The 16083-nt window shown below is 31.7% G+C and overlaps 3 protein-coding genes and 1 long non-coding RNA gene across 5 annotated transcripts; 2 read left to right on the top strand and 2 right to left on the bottom strand.

The window, feature by feature from the left end:
• Positions 1–480: 480 nt before the first annotated feature.
• LOC100872560 (circadian clock-controlled protein daywake) lies at positions 481–5442 on the top strand. The gene is made up of 5 exons (XM_003690332.4): positions 481–1292; positions 2128–2220; positions 2828–3094; positions 3343–3501; positions 4605–5442. The coding sequence occupies exons 1-5, from the start codon at positions 1223–1225 to the stop codon at positions 4751–4753; spliced, it is 738 nt and encodes a 245-aa protein (XP_003690380.1). The 5' UTR covers positions 481–1222; the 3' UTR covers positions 4754–5442.
• On the bottom strand, positions 3179–4169 carry LOC147658845 (uncharacterized). Its single transcript, XR_015290566.1, has 2 exons — positions 3667–4169; positions 3179–3604 (listed from the first exon to the last, which is right to left on the bottom strand). It is a non-coding gene; the product is annotated as an uncharacterized LOC147658845 (long non-coding RNA).
• LOC100872951 (protein takeout) lies at positions 5367–8622 on the bottom strand. The gene is made up of 5 exons (XM_003690335.4): positions 8131–8622; positions 7005–7138; positions 6328–6500; positions 5877–6085; positions 5367–5756 (listed from the first exon to the last, which is right to left on the bottom strand). Exons 1-5 carry the CDS (start codon positions 8198–8200, stop codon positions 5605–5607), a joined length of 738 nt encoding a protein of 245 aa, XP_003690383.1. The 5' UTR covers positions 8201–8622; the 3' UTR covers positions 5367–5604.
• A 7-nt stretch (positions 8623–8629) lies between these two features.
• On the top strand, positions 8630–13922 carry Jhbp16 (Juvenile hormone binding protein 16). 2 transcript variants are annotated; one of them, XM_086902453.1, is made up of 5 exons: positions 8630–8766; positions 11769–12067; positions 12439–12704; positions 12935–13046; positions 13213–13775. In XM_086902453.1, the coding sequence occupies exons 2-5, from the start codon at positions 11932–11934 to the stop codon at positions 13506–13508; spliced, it is 810 nt and encodes a 269-aa protein (XP_086758579.1). In that variant the 5' UTR covers positions 8630–8766; positions 11769–11931; the 3' UTR covers positions 13509–13775. The 2 variants fall into 2 exon arrangements, 1 of the variants encoding a protein (XP_086758579.1); XR_015290550.1 differs by lacking the exon at positions 8630–8766 and having other exon boundaries at positions 11772–12067; positions 13213–13612; positions 13738–13922.
• The last annotated feature ends 2161 nt before the right edge of the window (positions 13923–16083 follow it).

The following is a 16083-nucleotide window of genomic DNA, read 5'->3' as shown; positions in this document are numbered from 1 at the left end:
GGATAATTGGAAAATTAATTATCTAAATAAACAGTTTCACAGTTTCACCTGTTTTAATGTTGCTAACTTCTAATTTCTAAACTTTTAATTTCAATCAAGAAGTTGGTGTGTATTACAACTTAAGTAATTATTAAGTAATTAATAAGTATTAATTGCGTATATAACTGAATACATTTACATTATTCTGTTATTAATTCTTTGATGCATTATGAGTCTTATATATGTATATTTTTATATAAACAGATATAAGACTGATATAATAGACAGATATAATAGATATAATAAGATAAAATATATAATGATTAAATTTCATGACTTTGATATTAAGATGTTACAAGCATCCTTCTTTCCAAAGGAAAATTTATAACATATTTATAGAAAAAAATTATTTAATATTCTTAATAGAAAAAAAAAAACGAACTACGTCTCGATATCGAAGCATTTTTCTTTTATTTTCTTTATTATTAGTCATTACACACCAGAATCAAAACGTTCACGATACATATCATTCGCAATACATTACAATATTATATTATATTGCAATACCATTAAATTTTTTCTAACAAGAAGCAACGCTCTCTTCCTTATCAACCCTTACCCTTATCAACCCTTATCAATTACCTACGTATATTTATATAATCATCTTTCCAACGAGAGATCCGCATCCAGTAACAATAACAGTTCCAGTTGTTAACAAAAATCTGAAATTTTATCCCATTTTAACGATTTCATCACGTCAAATGGAGCATCGTCTCGTTGAAAAGAAAAGAAAAGAAAAAAAAAAAAACACTCGATACCCAAGTGGAAGAAGGTAAACAAGTGTCGATTATTCCGCTATCTCGGTTTCCGAGAACGCCTATGCAGAACATCGGTCGCGAGAGGAAAGCTATCGGCTCGGCGCGAGCCAGGGATGCCTATGCAGTGACAGAAAAGTCGAAGCTGGATCAACCTCCCTCCGGATCGGCGCGTTCACAACAAAAGAAGAGCGGGTTTACGCTGTTCCCCGGAATCCACGACACATTACGCACCGTTTACTCTCTGTCCGTTTGATAGGGCAGGCGTAGAAGCGGGCCGCTTCTCGCCTCTCACGTGTTGGCGCGCTTTAATGACATGCAATTTTGCAACGTAGCTCACCGCCACGAGTCCTTGGCGCTGGGAACTATATAAACGGACCGCTTATAATTGGCTAGGCTAGCTGAAAGATTTTTAACCGTCCAGCGCTATGTCGTTCCAAGCCGTGGTCGTCGCCGCGCTATGCGCCGCCACCCTCGTCCTGGGGGATTATCAGCTTCGTAAGTTGAGAGGATTCGAATATTTCTTATTCAATATTCTTGCTATTCGGTTTTCTTTTTTTTTTTTTTTTTGACAAAGATGAAGAGCCTTTTTTTTTAGGGAGAGAGGAAAGATTTTTGAAAAAGGGCGCGAAAGGTGGAGTAAAAAGATGAAGATTATTTGTTTTTTTTTGGAGAGTAATTTTTTGGGAAGATTTTTTTTTTTTTGCAAAGGATTGATTTAATTAAATGTTAGAAACTTTTTGTTTTTTTTTTTTTTGTATTATAAGATATTTTAGATAATATAATTTTTGATATAACATTTCGTTTTGGAATGGTATATCTAATGAGATTAATAATTTTGTATTTTAAGAAAATTAACGTTTGATTAAATGGATTAAATAGATGAATGAATTAATAGAAATAAGTTAAATTAAAGTAATTCGATGAAATACAAAATTTAGTGAATACTTTCGATATACGAGACAGTTTTGTTTTTACTTCGAATCAGAGTAAAAGTTTCTATTATTTGTTTCACAGAAGTAGTGAAGTAGAAAGTTAACATAGGTAATTCCAATGTGCTGGTAAGTTGAAATTTTAAAGCGAAATCTGAAAACCACCATTCACTGTGCGCGTTTGTTTTCCCTCGTGAATCACCCAGCAATTTGAACTTTTTTTTTATATATCGAGTTATAAAATTGCATCAAATCCTTACTAGCCTCTATTAACTGAGTTCTTTTTTTTTTTTTTTTTCCCTAAACAACAAGATCCTCTATCTTTATGAAAATTGTTTTTCCTTACCTACGTAAATCGGTTAATTTATCTTAAAATTTTTCTTAATCATTTTATTTCTCAGCTGCAACAGTGAAGACTTGCAAAAGGGATTCAGATGATTTTTCGTCATGTTTGCGTCTCGCCATTCAAGAGGCATGGCCCACATTCGTTCCAGGTGATATTATCGTACTTTTATCGATAATTAACCATCAGAGCAGAAAATATATTCAAATGAACTTGTGCACTTATGTATACTCGAACTCTGTTTCCAAACACACGTCACAATCTAATAATCACAATTTTTTCCTTCATATAAACTCGTTTCGAAGTCGTCCTTGCTCCATCCATTTTTCCATTTTCCTCGTGGATTATTTTGAAGTGAGAAATATTACATAACACCGTTCTATTGCAAAGATCGCGAGAACATTTTTATTCAACGTGTAAACAAATGAACTTGTTTTTCCACGGAGAGAAATTATGGGAAATTGGGAATGGACGATTGCTCGAAGATTTTGGCATCCACACTTTTCTTCTCTTCTTTTTCTTCGTTACGATTTCAAAACACGTTCCATTCACTTGGCAAATATTTTTTAAGAGTATCCAGTTAGAGTATTATTTATGTTAACAGTGCATACGTTCTTTCCTTATTTTCGATATTTCATTTCGTAATTAACATTGCGAGATAAACATGAATATTTTTATTTTCAAAGCAAATTTCGTTTCTCTTGAGATTTTTGCAAAAATTGTAATTTTTATTAAATATCTTCGCGTTTCCATAATAGGTTTACCAGAGTTCGATATACCATCTCTTGATCCCTTTTACACGGAATCCTACTCGATGGAACACGAAAGTGGGCAACTTCGTGGGAAAATGTTGGTCACGGATGCCCGGTTGTACGGCCTTGCCAAATCACGTTTCTTATCCGTGAAACCGGAAATGGATGGCGACTTCTTCCGACTGGAAATTGACGTCGAGATACCAAAGATCCTGATCGATGGCGACTACAAAGCCGAGGGATCACTGGGCACTTTCAAAATGGGTGGGAAAGGTATGTGCGAGCAATGAACAAACGATAAACCGGAAGAAATTTTTAATTTTTCTATCAAACACGAAATTATTATTATTATTATTATTATTTTTTTTTTATACAAGAAAAGGAGGAAAATTGAAGATAAAGCTTAAGTTATTAATCAATAATATTTTCATCCATAATAAATAAAATTATTCAATTCTTTCGAATTATTATCAACGACGAATAATATACCTCCTACTTACACGCACGTTTTAACTCGACAGGATTCTTCAACATCAGCATGGAGGACATCAGATGCACTTGGGACATTTCGGGCCACGTAGTGAACGACAGATGGGTCGTGGAACATTTCAAAACGGCGCCCACGATTGGTAACATGAAGATCTGGTTCAGCGATCTCTTCAACGGGAACGAAGAATTGAGTAAGTGTCCTTAATCCATCCGATTGAAAAATAAATCCGATTAAGGAACGAGTCGGTACGCTTACGCGTCGCAGCAATAATAATCGTGCAAGCCTCGATGATACTGTGAAAAAGAAAGAGAGGTATATGTGACATAATAGAGAAGCACGGGAGATAATTGTTTACCTTAAGTCAGATGCTTCAAATCAGAGGAGAAACTTTCATTAGTTGGATCGTAGAAAGACCAGTTGTCTCGACATCGCATTGCATAATGTTACGTGCGGGGCGCGTGCATAGAGAGAAGGAGAGGCTCGTATATTTTCGAGAGAATCCTGTCGTTTAATTAGCATGCATTCATGCAATATGTTATATGTGCTGTTATTTGCCGCTTATTCTTGTATTCTTTATCTCTATGGTTATGTTCCACGCTCCTCCTTCCGTCGTATCGACGCGATGTTACGTGATCGTCGAGTTTGAAGAATGTAAATTTTTCGTCATTCGCGGATATGTAATAATTTCCTTCTTTTTTTTTTTTTTCCCATTGCGTTATTGCATTCGAGATTTATTGCATAGGCTTCGATTTTTCAATTAAAAATTATTTAATTATTTCTTTCTCGATATTGTATGTATTCTCTGATTGATAACGATATATTTATTGCTTTGAAATCGAAGTTGAACGCGAGAAGATAATATTTCTTGCTCCATTTAAATATGGAACAATCTGAAATTTCACAATTTTTGATCTCGCTTTAATTTTCTGATAACTAATTTCTAATAATTTTGAATTTAGGGTATAAAATAATATGTCGATGTAATAAACAAGGATCTGATTGAAAATTTTTTTCTTTACTTTTATCCTTTCTGAAAATAACGAGATCCTTGTTTTGTAATTAATGAACTTTCTGCGCGAAATTTACGAGACAGAATGATTTATTTAACTTACGATAATAATTTCAATTCAATCGTATGTTCCAATACATTTTTATTACCTTGGTGTTTGACAATGGCAATTAATCGTTAAGTGAGTGATTTATCAAGTAATTTTGTTTCCTCAACTTTAATACCCTTTTTAATATAATCTTTGGGAACAATAATTTTTTCAATCTTAAAATTTCTCCTTTCAGATCGTGCTGCTTTGGTCTTCATCAACGAATATTGGCCCTTGATGTATCGAACAATGTTACCAAAATTGGTAGAAATGTGGGATACGTATCTGTCCGAGTTCTCCAATCGTTTCTTCTCAAAGATACCGTTCTCAACAATCTTTCCTTGAATCGTATCCCGAGAATGTAACAAATAAAAATATAACAAATAATCACAAAAAAAAAAAAATGATAGATTTAAAAAAAGACTCAACAAAGTTTTCTTTTGTTGAAAGTGTTAAGAGTGGAATGTTTCAATTCTGTAATCGTAGCAAGATGAATTGAAAGAAACAAGTTAAGAAGGACTGTAATAATATAACACGAATGATTCTAAGAAAAATTTTGTAAAATTCATTTGATCATTCAAAATGATCAACGTGGCTTCTGAACATTTTTTTTTTTTTTTTAATTGTTGAAGACGCAATTGTGAATGCAACAATGTTTATACGAATTCTTCAATCGTTTTTGAAATTCTTAATTGAACGAAGTATCTAAATAAATTTGAAACCAATAATTGAATTTAGGTGATATCGATTGATTACATGATTTTGTAAAATCAGCAATAAATATTGATTCTTACACTGTTGCCCTTTAAATGAAGATATTTTTAATTTTCTTCTTTCAATTATTCAATTCTCTTCTTCAAACTCTTCTAGATGATATATGTATGAATACAATATCATTGCAATATCAAACTAATATCATCGAAAATAAATGATTATTTAAAATATAAATCTATACCTCTATAAATATATATACATGTATATTTTTCATGTACTTTACAATAAATTCCATCGTTACAATTAATTACAATGAAAAATATCGTAACGATATTGTTTGTACCTTATAATCTTGTTCTAACCCAAGTTATCAATTTCCTAATTCTATGTATGTACTAACTTGAACTATTTGTTTCTTCGCTTATTTCTAACGAGAAGGAAAGAAAAAAGAAAAGAAGAAAAGAGAAGAAGAAACACGCGATTCAAGGCAGCAGGAAAACTTCCACTGGCACGTGGCGTAACAATTGATTAACAATTCCGGCAAAAAGTACGGACAACTTCCTCTTCAGCTGAGGTTCCATCACCTTCAACACCTCCTGCCCATTCTCGCGGAGGAACAGATTCGTTGCCTCGGCTACAAAAACGACAAAAATTTATCCACCTCGTATACAACAATTCTAACGTCGATGATCGATAACATTTACTGATATTTTTTTTTAAAATTAATTTCGTTCGTTATTATTTTATTACTCACTCAGGATCCGATTGTTATTGAATATCTTGTGGACACCCATCCGAACCTTCTTCACGTCGAGGACAACGTCAAGATTATCCACGTTCAGATACGTTTTTCCATCCTTCATTCTCGTTGAGACCGTGCCTTTAACCACAGCCGTGACATCATCGAATCGAGCGTGAAACGTTCCATTGCCACTGGCTGGTAGAATAATCAACACCCCTGAACTGGCGTATTAAATACGAAATGTATAAATGTTCAATCGAACTTTTAAAATCATCACGTTTAACATTAACATTGTGTAAAATAATATGTAATTTATTTAGTCGTCAAAAATTAATTTATCAAAAAATAATAATAATAATGTAAATCCAACGCGTAATTATATAAGCACAAGAAGAAGTTAATAAGGTTAACGGCCAGGGAGAGCAAGATCTAAATAGAGAAGAGGAATTTGCGGATCGTGAACCTGGAATAATGGGCGTCCAAGATGAGGGCTGGCATTCGTACAATGGCTTCGAAGGGTGAGCCGAGTTTAATGTTCTCCACCGTATAGTTGCTCGCTCCCCTCACGAATAATTCGCGCAGTTGAACCTTGTAACCGTTTGTGCCACCTGTCAGGGAGAGAGTCAGCTCGTCCATCTGTTAGAATAAGCACAAGTTTTGGCAGACGTACCGATGGGATTTTACCAGTTTACAAACGGCTCACAATTTGCTTCCCTTAATTTATTGATTTTCAGTTATCTCGAATTAAAATAGGTTGAATTGAAAGTATCTCGAATTATATTTATTAGAGAAGATTCTGGTCGATTTATTGATCTCGATTTTTGTTATCTCCAATTTAGGACGTACGTTTCAAATTTGGAAAAGGAATGGAAATTTATTGATTTTTATTTATATTATATTTGTCAAGTTAGCGAAGAAAAATTAAGTTAAGAGAAATCGATATTTTTCTAAACTTGTATGTGTTTGTATATAACCTAAAAAAAAAAAAAAAAATTCTATCCGTAAAAGTTGATAATTTTAATGATACATTGAAATTTAACGATAAATTGATAAAATTATTGAAAACAAGAATCGTGATAATTCTATTAACGAGTGAGGAAGCATTAATTTCGTATCAAGAGGAAAGTGGTGAGAGCTTACGCGAAATGGCTCGACGGAAGGCAGCTCGATTTCCGGTATCCCAACGCTTAAGTAAGGTCTCAGATGGTGCAGTGCGTCAATCAGGCATGTTTTCAACTGTGGATCGCTTCTCGAACACTGTTTTATGTATTCGGCTGAAATTATTGAAGCATTAATTGGCAATAAGTTAATTGGAAAATAAATTTTTATTATTATTTATGTATCAATGACAATGATTTTTCTTGTATTATTGCCGACAGAAAGTTGCAGTATAACTTTCTAATCTTTCTTTCGATTAAATAGATTATTAATTACATCTTACAATTTTATTATATATTTTTCCAACTTATGGAAAATGGAAATGTTACGTAAAAAAAAAAAAAAAAAAAGAGAGAAAAATTGTTCAACAACATTAAACAATTTTCAAACGGATAACAAAAAAAAGGATTTTAATTTATTACGTAACGCGGTTATTTGTTATTGATATTCTTTTTGAACTCTTCTTGAGTAAATTCGACGCGAAGTAAAAGGTCGAATTAAAACATCGAATTAAAAAAATGTCTGAAACGTAAGGCCATCATTAAACGAAAAGTTAATGATCGTTAATCAGGGAAACAAGCGGAAACGGCGCGTTGGTTACGCGAAAAGGTAGTTGCCAGACAACTTGTCACTTCTGAAACCGCACATTGTGAAATTCTAATGAAATTTCTTGAGGGATACTTGCACGACTGACCCTTTTTCCACGCATAACACATTTATGTAACGCTTATTTCCCTCATTCCACGCCATATAAAAATCCACATATTTCCATATTTAACTCAATAGAAAATGAAAGCGCTTCATCACTCTTATCAACACTCATAAAATTCAAAATCAACATTCGATCAACTTCTTCTTAATTGATCTTAATTGATCGAACGCGAAATTGACTCGCGTCTCTCTAATCAAAAAAAAAAAAAAAAAGAAAAAAGAAGAAAGAAAAAAGAAGGAAAAAAATCCTTTTCCACCTTCAACACACCTTCTATCTTCTTATCAAACTTTCACTTCCAGGTTTTCTAACGACTCCGATGCCCGGCTCCAACCTCCAACGAAAATCATTCATCGTACAAGAATCGATCGAAAAGCAAGAATATCTTTAATTACTCACGATTAGAGTCGATGGAGAGGGTAGTTGCGCCGGATACAATCACGAGAAGATACAAAGTGGCAGCGATCATCTCGATCCAGGACAGTATTTCCTCCGGTTAAGGGCTCGAAGATGAAGAATAATTGGAACCAGTTGGTGCTCGAAAATGCTCGTTTCGAGGATTGGATCGGGTTGACCAGGTGAGGAATCAGTGGATGGACACCGAGACTTTCAACTTCAACGAGCTCGAAATCTAAACAGCGCAGCTAGTCCTCGACTGACTATGCAAGAGGGCATTGACAGATCGCAACTGCACTCGGATACTTTCACTGCTGCAACGTGCACCTGCGCCTTCTTCGTCTGGGACGAGTCTCTACGAGGCTAAGATCTGTGTCGAAAGCGTACGACAGATAGTGTTCGATCTTTTCCAATCTTGCCGGCTACTGGCTGGAAAGCTGCCTCTTGGAATGCCTTTAAATCCGACTTCTGTTCTCGAACGCTCTGCTTCTGGCCTTGATCATCGATAATGAATAGATTTTTATTTCTTTATTTCTTCCTACCTCTCTGTATTTTTCTTCTTTGGGAATCGATGACGTCGTTTCGTCGTTTTCCTAATTGCTCGAATCCTGCCTTAGGATATGGAAAGATTTCATGCGGGTAAGATTTTTTTTTTTTTTTAATACACTTATATTATACTTAGGAATATTAATGATATTAATGATACGATTCGTGGATAATTGTAAGTTAAGCGAAATTGGAATATTACGATCAATCAATATTTTTGTTGAATGTATTATTAAAGTCATTAAGTTAGATTTATATTGTGCGAATGTAAGTTTTATCGATTTTTCTTTTTGTTATTATTTTCGATATGATACTTTTAAGATTCTTGAACGTGTAGCTAACTTCTTCTCGTATTCCATACGAAATTAATAACAAAAAAAAAAGAACGAAAATATGAATGAGGTTAATTGGATATTTTTTTAAGAATCTCAAAGTATTAAAGAGCATAAGATTAAATATTTTTAAAGATTCCATCAATCAGAATTTTAAATGAATATAAAATGGACTTTGATTGACATTGGAATTTATCCTTCGAATTTTATTCTTTCAAATTCGGTGATATTTTACCTGACACCATGATTGATGTACGAATTCAAAAGTCACAAGTCTACCAACTAGTTTTTTTATAAAGCGTATCTTCATAAAATAAAATCTTCCCAGCTATAATGGTTTCAATATCGATTACTTTCCCTTTTTTTTTTTTTTTTTTTTATCTTTATGACGTTTCTCTTTAAACTTTGTTTCCATCTTTGTTAGCTTCCTATTGATTTTCCTTTTCTCGATTCTTTTTTTTTTTTTTTTTGTTTTTTTCATATTTAGACGTTATGACATCATTTGATCGGTTTCTCTATCATTGGAATGCCGTCTACTCCATTATTGTTCGAAGAAAAAGACTTTTATAGTGGTCTATTCTTGAGACTTTATTTCCCTCTTTGTATTAATGAGACGCCTTTTTCTTTTTCTAAAACAGATAACACAGATAATTGTTGAAATTTCTTCGAATATTAAATCGAAGAAGAAAAACAATTTGGCGCCTTTGTTCCTGGCTGGCTAGCAGTGCTTTATATTGATTTTCGTTTCCTTCTGTTTTTTCTTCCAAAAGACAATCCGATGTTAATCTGACATGTTTATCATTAAATTGTACATCAGTTTTCAGAATGTTTCTTAGAAAGTGATAATCTTTTGAGAAGTTTAGTCGAATACACTTGGTTTGAATTGTTTGCGATTGTATGTGTCTTGATATGTTAAATAATCTCGACAAACAATATTAGAATATTTTACGAGTAAAAGTAAAAGAACATATTGTATAAATAGTGAATGGTGTGCTATAAAGCTGTGTGTGACGTGAAGACAATAGCACATATCTTGAACCGATGAGAACCGTCAAAGTGTGTTTGTAGATAAAAAAGAAAAATTTATGAAGAATAATGTTAAAAATTTTTTTTTAATCAATGTTTTTCCACCTCATAAAATATATTATCAATCCTGATTTGCCTTTTTATTGATTTTTTCAAAACGTTATATAAAACGTTGAATCTCTTAAAATATTGAAACATTTGTTTTTTTCTTCAGAAAGAAATCTTAATTTTTTTTTTTTTTTAATTAAAAAAATATCGAAACTCGTTTATTATATTAATAATAATTCACTTTATTATAATTCTTTTCAATGGAAACAAGTTCTTCTTAAGTATAATAAAAATGATAAAAAAATAATAAAAACGCTGTGACAAAAAGGAAATGCCAAAGGATAATAAATATTCATTCAAGATTTGAATGAAAATTAACGAACTTTTTACATTATAGAAATGTAAGATAATATGACGAATTTGTAACCATAATTGCACAATTTGTAAATCTATTGTGCAATCAGATTTTCAATAGACTGAACTTTAGGTATGGGATTCACGAAAGTGTTGAGGCAACCAACCATGATTATCTTCAAGTTTGATGTTGAAAAATCAATTTAATTTTTGTAATATTTCAACGAAGAATTATTGATATCTGTTTTACAATATCATTGTTTTACAATATTTTCATAATTTTATATAATTTTTATATCGTAATGATTACTTTTCAAAAATAAAAATATTATTTATTTATAATTGAATGTTTCTCAAAATTTTATTCAAAATTATTCGTGTAGTCTTAATATATTACATAAAAAACTTTCACTTAAGAGGTTGCGAAAGTGATATTTACATTGATATATAAAATTTCTTCAATATTATATATTATAATTCTATTTTATAATCGTTATGAAACGATTCGATAACGATTACGAAAGATTCGAATTACAATGAAAATTAGAATGAAAGATAAAAAGATATGTATTACATTGTATTTACTTCGTACAATGAAGAAAACAGCAGAAGAAGTTGGATAAAGTATTTAAATAAATTTATAATCGATCAATTAATATACATCATTTGCATATGATTGACATCTATTGACGAAGAAAAGAAGACAAATAATTACACATAATGTAATATTTGTTTATTTACTTTAATTTTTTTGCGTAGTTGTCTGCTTCTGTGTAATTTATTTCTTCTTCTAAAAACATTGTACGATAATAAAATTATCATATAATTATTTTTATAAATTTTTTTTTGTGTATAAATCATATGAATTTTTTAAAAAAAATTAAAAGCTGTTGATAAATATTATAACATTGATTGTTATATCGAATTCCTCTGAACTTTATTTCAATTAAAAATACTTGCATTTTCAAAATTTTCATAAAAATTTTTCATAACTCATATATCTAAAAATTCACAGTTTTATTAGCTATTTTTGAATTTTTTTTAAAAAAAGAACATTCTTTTCTCTCTTTCTCTCTCTCTCTCTCTTTCTCTCCTCAAAAAGATTTCTTTCTCTTTTTCTAAAATATATATGAAAATAAAATAAAATAAAATAAACCAAAAAAAGAAATTTCTCGACTATTCACAATAACAATTCAATCCACTCAATTTATTAAATTATTCGTTAAAAAAAACTTTTACAAAATTAAGATAATTATATAAGCAACAAAAGTATTCTTTTCAAAATATTCAATCGTGATATCTTATTTTTCTTTTTTTTCCTAACATCTCTTTCAGATGCTGATCTCCCCAATATTTCGACTCAAGCTTACGTAAGATTGGCCGTAAATCCTCACTCAAAACCGAAACACAGTTAACCCTTCTCTCAGATGTATGGCCGAGAGTGAAAGTGTAAGCATCGCATGTACGGTTTTGTTAGCCTGGAATTGTGATTATTTTGATGAAAAACGTTGTTGGTGCGTTCGATTATCGACGAAGTAAGTGGACATTACCGATAGACGAGATGCTATTGTCGATAAAAGTTCCCGGAATGCTGGTGCTTTTCCTCTGCTCATCATCGATAGCAATAGAATTTGGTAAATGAACAATTTTTGATTTTGATCATTAGATTAAGAAAATATAGATCGATGTAGAAAATTATATAGAATTTTAAAGTTATTTCTCAATATTTTAATTATGATATATAAGTAGAGCGAAGCGTAGTCTCATCAAAAATAAATTATTTTTTCTAATTGCAATTCTTACATTTTAAAATTATTAGAATTCTATTATAATTGGAATGGTAATTATTTTATGGTAATTCGATATTCGTTAAAATAAATAAGTTACATCTCATAAACTATTGCGTACTTGATCGCCATAGTTAAAATTTCAGATAATTTTGAAACTGTAATTCATTATTTCATTTCTTCAACAATAATATATTAATCTCGTGATATTTTTCTAGAGGATCATTTCAAGGATTGCCATCCAAACGTCCCAGATTTCGACGAGTGTATTCAACGTGCATTGAACGAGATTCGACCTTATTTTAAGACAGGCGTTCCCAAATACGGAGCACACATTCCTTTCGAGCCATTTTTTATCAAAAAAGCGAGCACGTCACGAGGTATACCCAATTTCGGCTTTGTCATCACAATGAACGACATCGAGGAAGTTGGATGGGATTTGAGCAAGGTGACCAAGTTCACCAGCGATTTGAAGAATTACAAGGTAAAGATGATAGATACTTGAGTACCTACTCGTGTATGGAATAATATTTGTCCAATCTTATATGGATTTCTTATTGACAATCCTTTACTCTCTTATGGGAAATAATATGAGTTATTTATCATTTCGTTGAAAATTTAAACTCGTGTTAATTACGAGAATATCAATACATGAGAAATTATTAGAGATATCTGTAACGATGATAATCTTTATTCTTATTATTCGATTTTTAGGTGGTGTATACACAAAATTTCCCAGACAAACGTCTAAAAGGTGCATACGAATTCAAAGGATCTACGTTCAATTCTACTATAAGAAATAGAGGAACGTTCATGTTACAGCTTTGTAAGTGATATTAATTGAAATCAAAAATAAGAAAAAGTCTAAGAAGGTGAAGATCGTTGATATTTCTGATATATTCTCTGATATATAATATCATTGATGTTAATTAATTTCTCGCAAGAAATTGAATTATACAATTATCCTCGCGAGTGTCATTTTGTCTTTTCAGACGATCTCGTTCAAACGACCACGGTTATCGCGAAACCAGGATCAAAAGTTTACGTGAAAGTGGAGTTGAACACGATCAGAGACATGAAGTTACACGTCACGAATTTGTTCTTCGGCATCAAGTTCATCGAGAATTTCATTGACCACGTGATAAATAACACGTGGAAACAATTCTTCAAGATAAGCGTACCTATACTCAACGACCTCATCTCTGACGGATATTTCGAACTGTTCGATGGCACATTCCGCAATTTTCCATTCGAGAAAATTATCAAACCATATCCTTATACGAATTAGGAGAATTCGTTTAAAAAGATTTCCTTTTTCTTCGAGGATAATAAGAGGAATTACGAAAGGCAACCAGGCTCTATCCGGATAATGGAAGAGAAGAGGATTGGTATGTAAGTATAAAGCACGAGATATAAACGGAGAATATATTAATTTTTTTTTTTAAATATTAAATTTTTTAAGACAATCAAAAATAGTTTTATCAATGTTTAATTCTGTATCTTCATTACATTTTTAGAATGATTTAATAATAATTAATATGGATTTTAATTGCTACGTTGAATCGCAATTGCTCGATTTTTATCCCAATTCTGACACGGATAAAATATATCTACAAATGAGAATGATAATGATAAAGCAAGAATAAATGAAAATATATTATACAACGAATTTAGGTAAAATAAAATTTTCTTTCTTCGATAAGAGGCTATTTAAATATTTCATTTCTCGTGAATTTTCGAAATCTCAATTCGATGATCAAATGGAACGATCCAAATTAAACGTTCCATTTCTCGCATATAAAATTACGATCAGGACGAATCTATAACGCAAGTATCTCTTATTCCATGCATCCTATAATTATTCCATACGCATTCGTCTCTCATACCGCGTCTCGCCAATCATGTCAACCAAGCAAGATCATGCATTAATTGCCTGTTTGGTAAATTACGTTCAAGGATTATTCAAAAGGTTCTTGGAAATCGGTCGAATCTTCCCTTCCTCCCCTCGTGCAAGAATAAACCATTACGAACACTTTCTTCTTCTGTCAGGATAGCTGCTCGCCTTGAGATTCTGACGGTCTCTGACCTCGCATTCTCGTCGTACGTCGACTCTCGTCGATAATTTGCGTTCAAAGGATGACATTAAGTAACGTAGCGCTCGCATCGAGAATATATATCTTGGCGGCCATTGTCTTCTTTCAAGTGGAGCATCTTGCGCATCGTGGTCCTTGAATGAATATGCTCGTGAAGTATTATATCACGTGGATTTCTTTCACGTTTCCGTTTTATACTATATTTAACGTATGTCAATGATTTTCAAATTTTCCTTTTTTTCAAATTATAGCCCCATTTCTCCTAGATTTGTTTCGTTTTCTATTTATTTACCGATTCGACGAGGAAATTGTTAATTCGAAATTGGAATTATTTATTTGAATATTTTGTTGCTCTTTTTTTTTTAAATTATGACCCCACTTCTCCGAGATTTGTTTCGTTTGTTTCTTTATTTAAGGATTCGATCGAGAAATGGTTAATTCGAAATTGAAATTATTCGTATGAATATTTTGTTGTATTTGCGGTTTCGTGACGCTCAATAATAATTAATTCCAATGGTGATCGAATTACGGTGCTTATTAACGGTGCTTAACACATTCTTCGTATTCACTTCTCTGACGTTCATTCTTCGTATCCGCTCGTTTTTCTCGTATCTTTTATTCGTCCAATTTTTATCGTTCATCGTAATACATGTTTCATTTTTACTCATTTACCTAGATGAATGAAAAGGAGGTCGAGTCAGTCGAGTACTTGTATTTATAGAGTTCAGAGTAAATTATTCGAGCGCGCAGTTTTTCAAATTGTTTAAAAATATATTATGATCGTTCAGATTTACAGAAATGTCAAATTAATCTCGTGACAGATCAACACCGATGATTTTATTAATATAAAACTTAAAAAAAAAAAAAAGATCGATTAAATTTAAAAGTAAATTAGAGGAAGAAAGTTAATCAACCGATGAACGACGCTTCAAAATTACTTTGTTCTCAATTTTTTTTTTCAAATACGATGTTTTTTCGTTGTACAACAAAGAGAGATAATTCTTCAAGAATTCTTCAACAATAGCCCATATTTTTCGCGAATCGTTTTTCCACGCTGTTGAAGAAAGTAGCAGACAATGAGACTGCGAGAAAGTTAGTCGCTAAAGTAATTAACGTGCTCCATTTATATTGACAACCTTGATGTAATAGTGGAGAAAGAAGAAAAAGAAGAAAAAGAAGAAATTTATGAGGATCGTTACGGACTCGAGAACAACTTGTGCTTTCTCGAACTCGAAATCACAAAAATTATTATAAACATTGACCTTTATACAACTATATTGTAATCATACTGATTATACTGATTCTTGGAAAAAGACGAGATACGAATGGAAAGTTAAGTTGGAAGGAAAAATGAAACGATTTTAAAGCAGTGTTGGTGTGAAAATTTCTTTTTTTTTTTTTTTTTTAAGAAACGTTTATTTCGATAATATTAAATTTTAATTATAGTATTATATTTCGTAAAAGAATATTGTAACGATGTAACTTTTAACAATTATTTTAATTTGTAAATACAGTTCACGCATAGTTTTTGTACACGCATTGAAATCACCGCCAGATCTGTTGGATCTGTTTTACCGACGTGACTCGTCGTCGCTCTCGAACGATGATTTTTTTGTCAAATTTCTTACAAAATAATTCGACAGCGTGACAAATTTCTTTTTTAATTATAGATTAACATAATTGATCTTAATATATTTCATTCATAGCATATATTACTTTACATCGTATCGTGAAGCAATTATTACTAAACCTATTAGAAATAATTAAATC

The sequence above is a fragment of the Apis florea genome, unplaced genomic scaffold, assembly GCF_048593485.1.
Source record: "Apis florea isolate Af1SG1 unplaced genomic scaffold, ASM4859348v1 contig_1615_pilon, whole genome shotgun sequence".
Lineage (NCBI taxonomy): Eukaryota > Metazoa > Arthropoda > Insecta > Hymenoptera > Apidae > Apis > Apis florea.
Note: the sequence above shows the minus strand (reverse complement) of the source record. Positions and strands in the feature narration are given on the sequence as shown.

What these genes read in the sequence shown, in the direction of transcription:
- LOC100872560 (XM_003690332.4), top strand. Translation starts at nt 1,223, where the DNA reads ATGTCGTTCCAAGCCGTGGTCGTCGCCGCGCTATGCGCCGCCACCCTC. An exon ending in CCTGGGGGATTATCAGCTTC is followed by an intron (nt 1,293 to 2,127) that starts GTAAGTTGAGAG and finishes TTTATTTCTCAG; the next exon opens with CTGCAACAGTGAAGACTTGC. An exon ending in CAACGGGAACGAAGAATTGA is followed by an intron (nt 3,502 to 4,604) that starts GTAAGTGTCCTT and finishes TTCTCCTTTCAG; the next exon opens with ATCGTGCTGCTTTGGTCTTC.
- LOC100872951 (XM_003690335.4), bottom strand. Translation starts at nt 8,200, where the DNA reads ATGATCGCTGCCACTTTGTATCTTCTCGTGATTGTATCCGGCGCAACT. An exon ending in TTGGACGCCCATTATTCCAG is followed by an intron (nt 6,086 to 6,327) that starts GTTCACGATCCG and finishes TTAATACGCCAG; the next exon opens with TTCAGGGGTGTTGATTATTC. An exon ending in CAATAACAATCGGATCCTGA is followed by an intron (nt 5,757 to 5,876) that starts GTGAGTAATAAA and finishes TCGTTTTTGTAG; the next exon opens with CCGAGGCAACGAATCTGTTC.
- Jhbp16 (XM_086902453.1), top strand. Translation starts at nt 11,932, where the DNA reads ATGAAAAACGTTGTTGGTGCGTTCGATTATCGACGAAGTAAGTGGACA. An exon ending in GCGATTTGAAGAATTACAAG is followed by an intron (nt 12,705 to 12,934) that starts GTAAAGATGATA and finishes TTCGATTTTTAG; the next exon opens with GTGGTGTATACACAAAATTT. An exon ending in AACGTTCATGTTACAGCTTT is followed by an intron (nt 13,047 to 13,212) that starts GTAAGTGATATT and finishes TTGTCTTTTCAG; the next exon opens with ACGATCTCGTTCAAACGACC.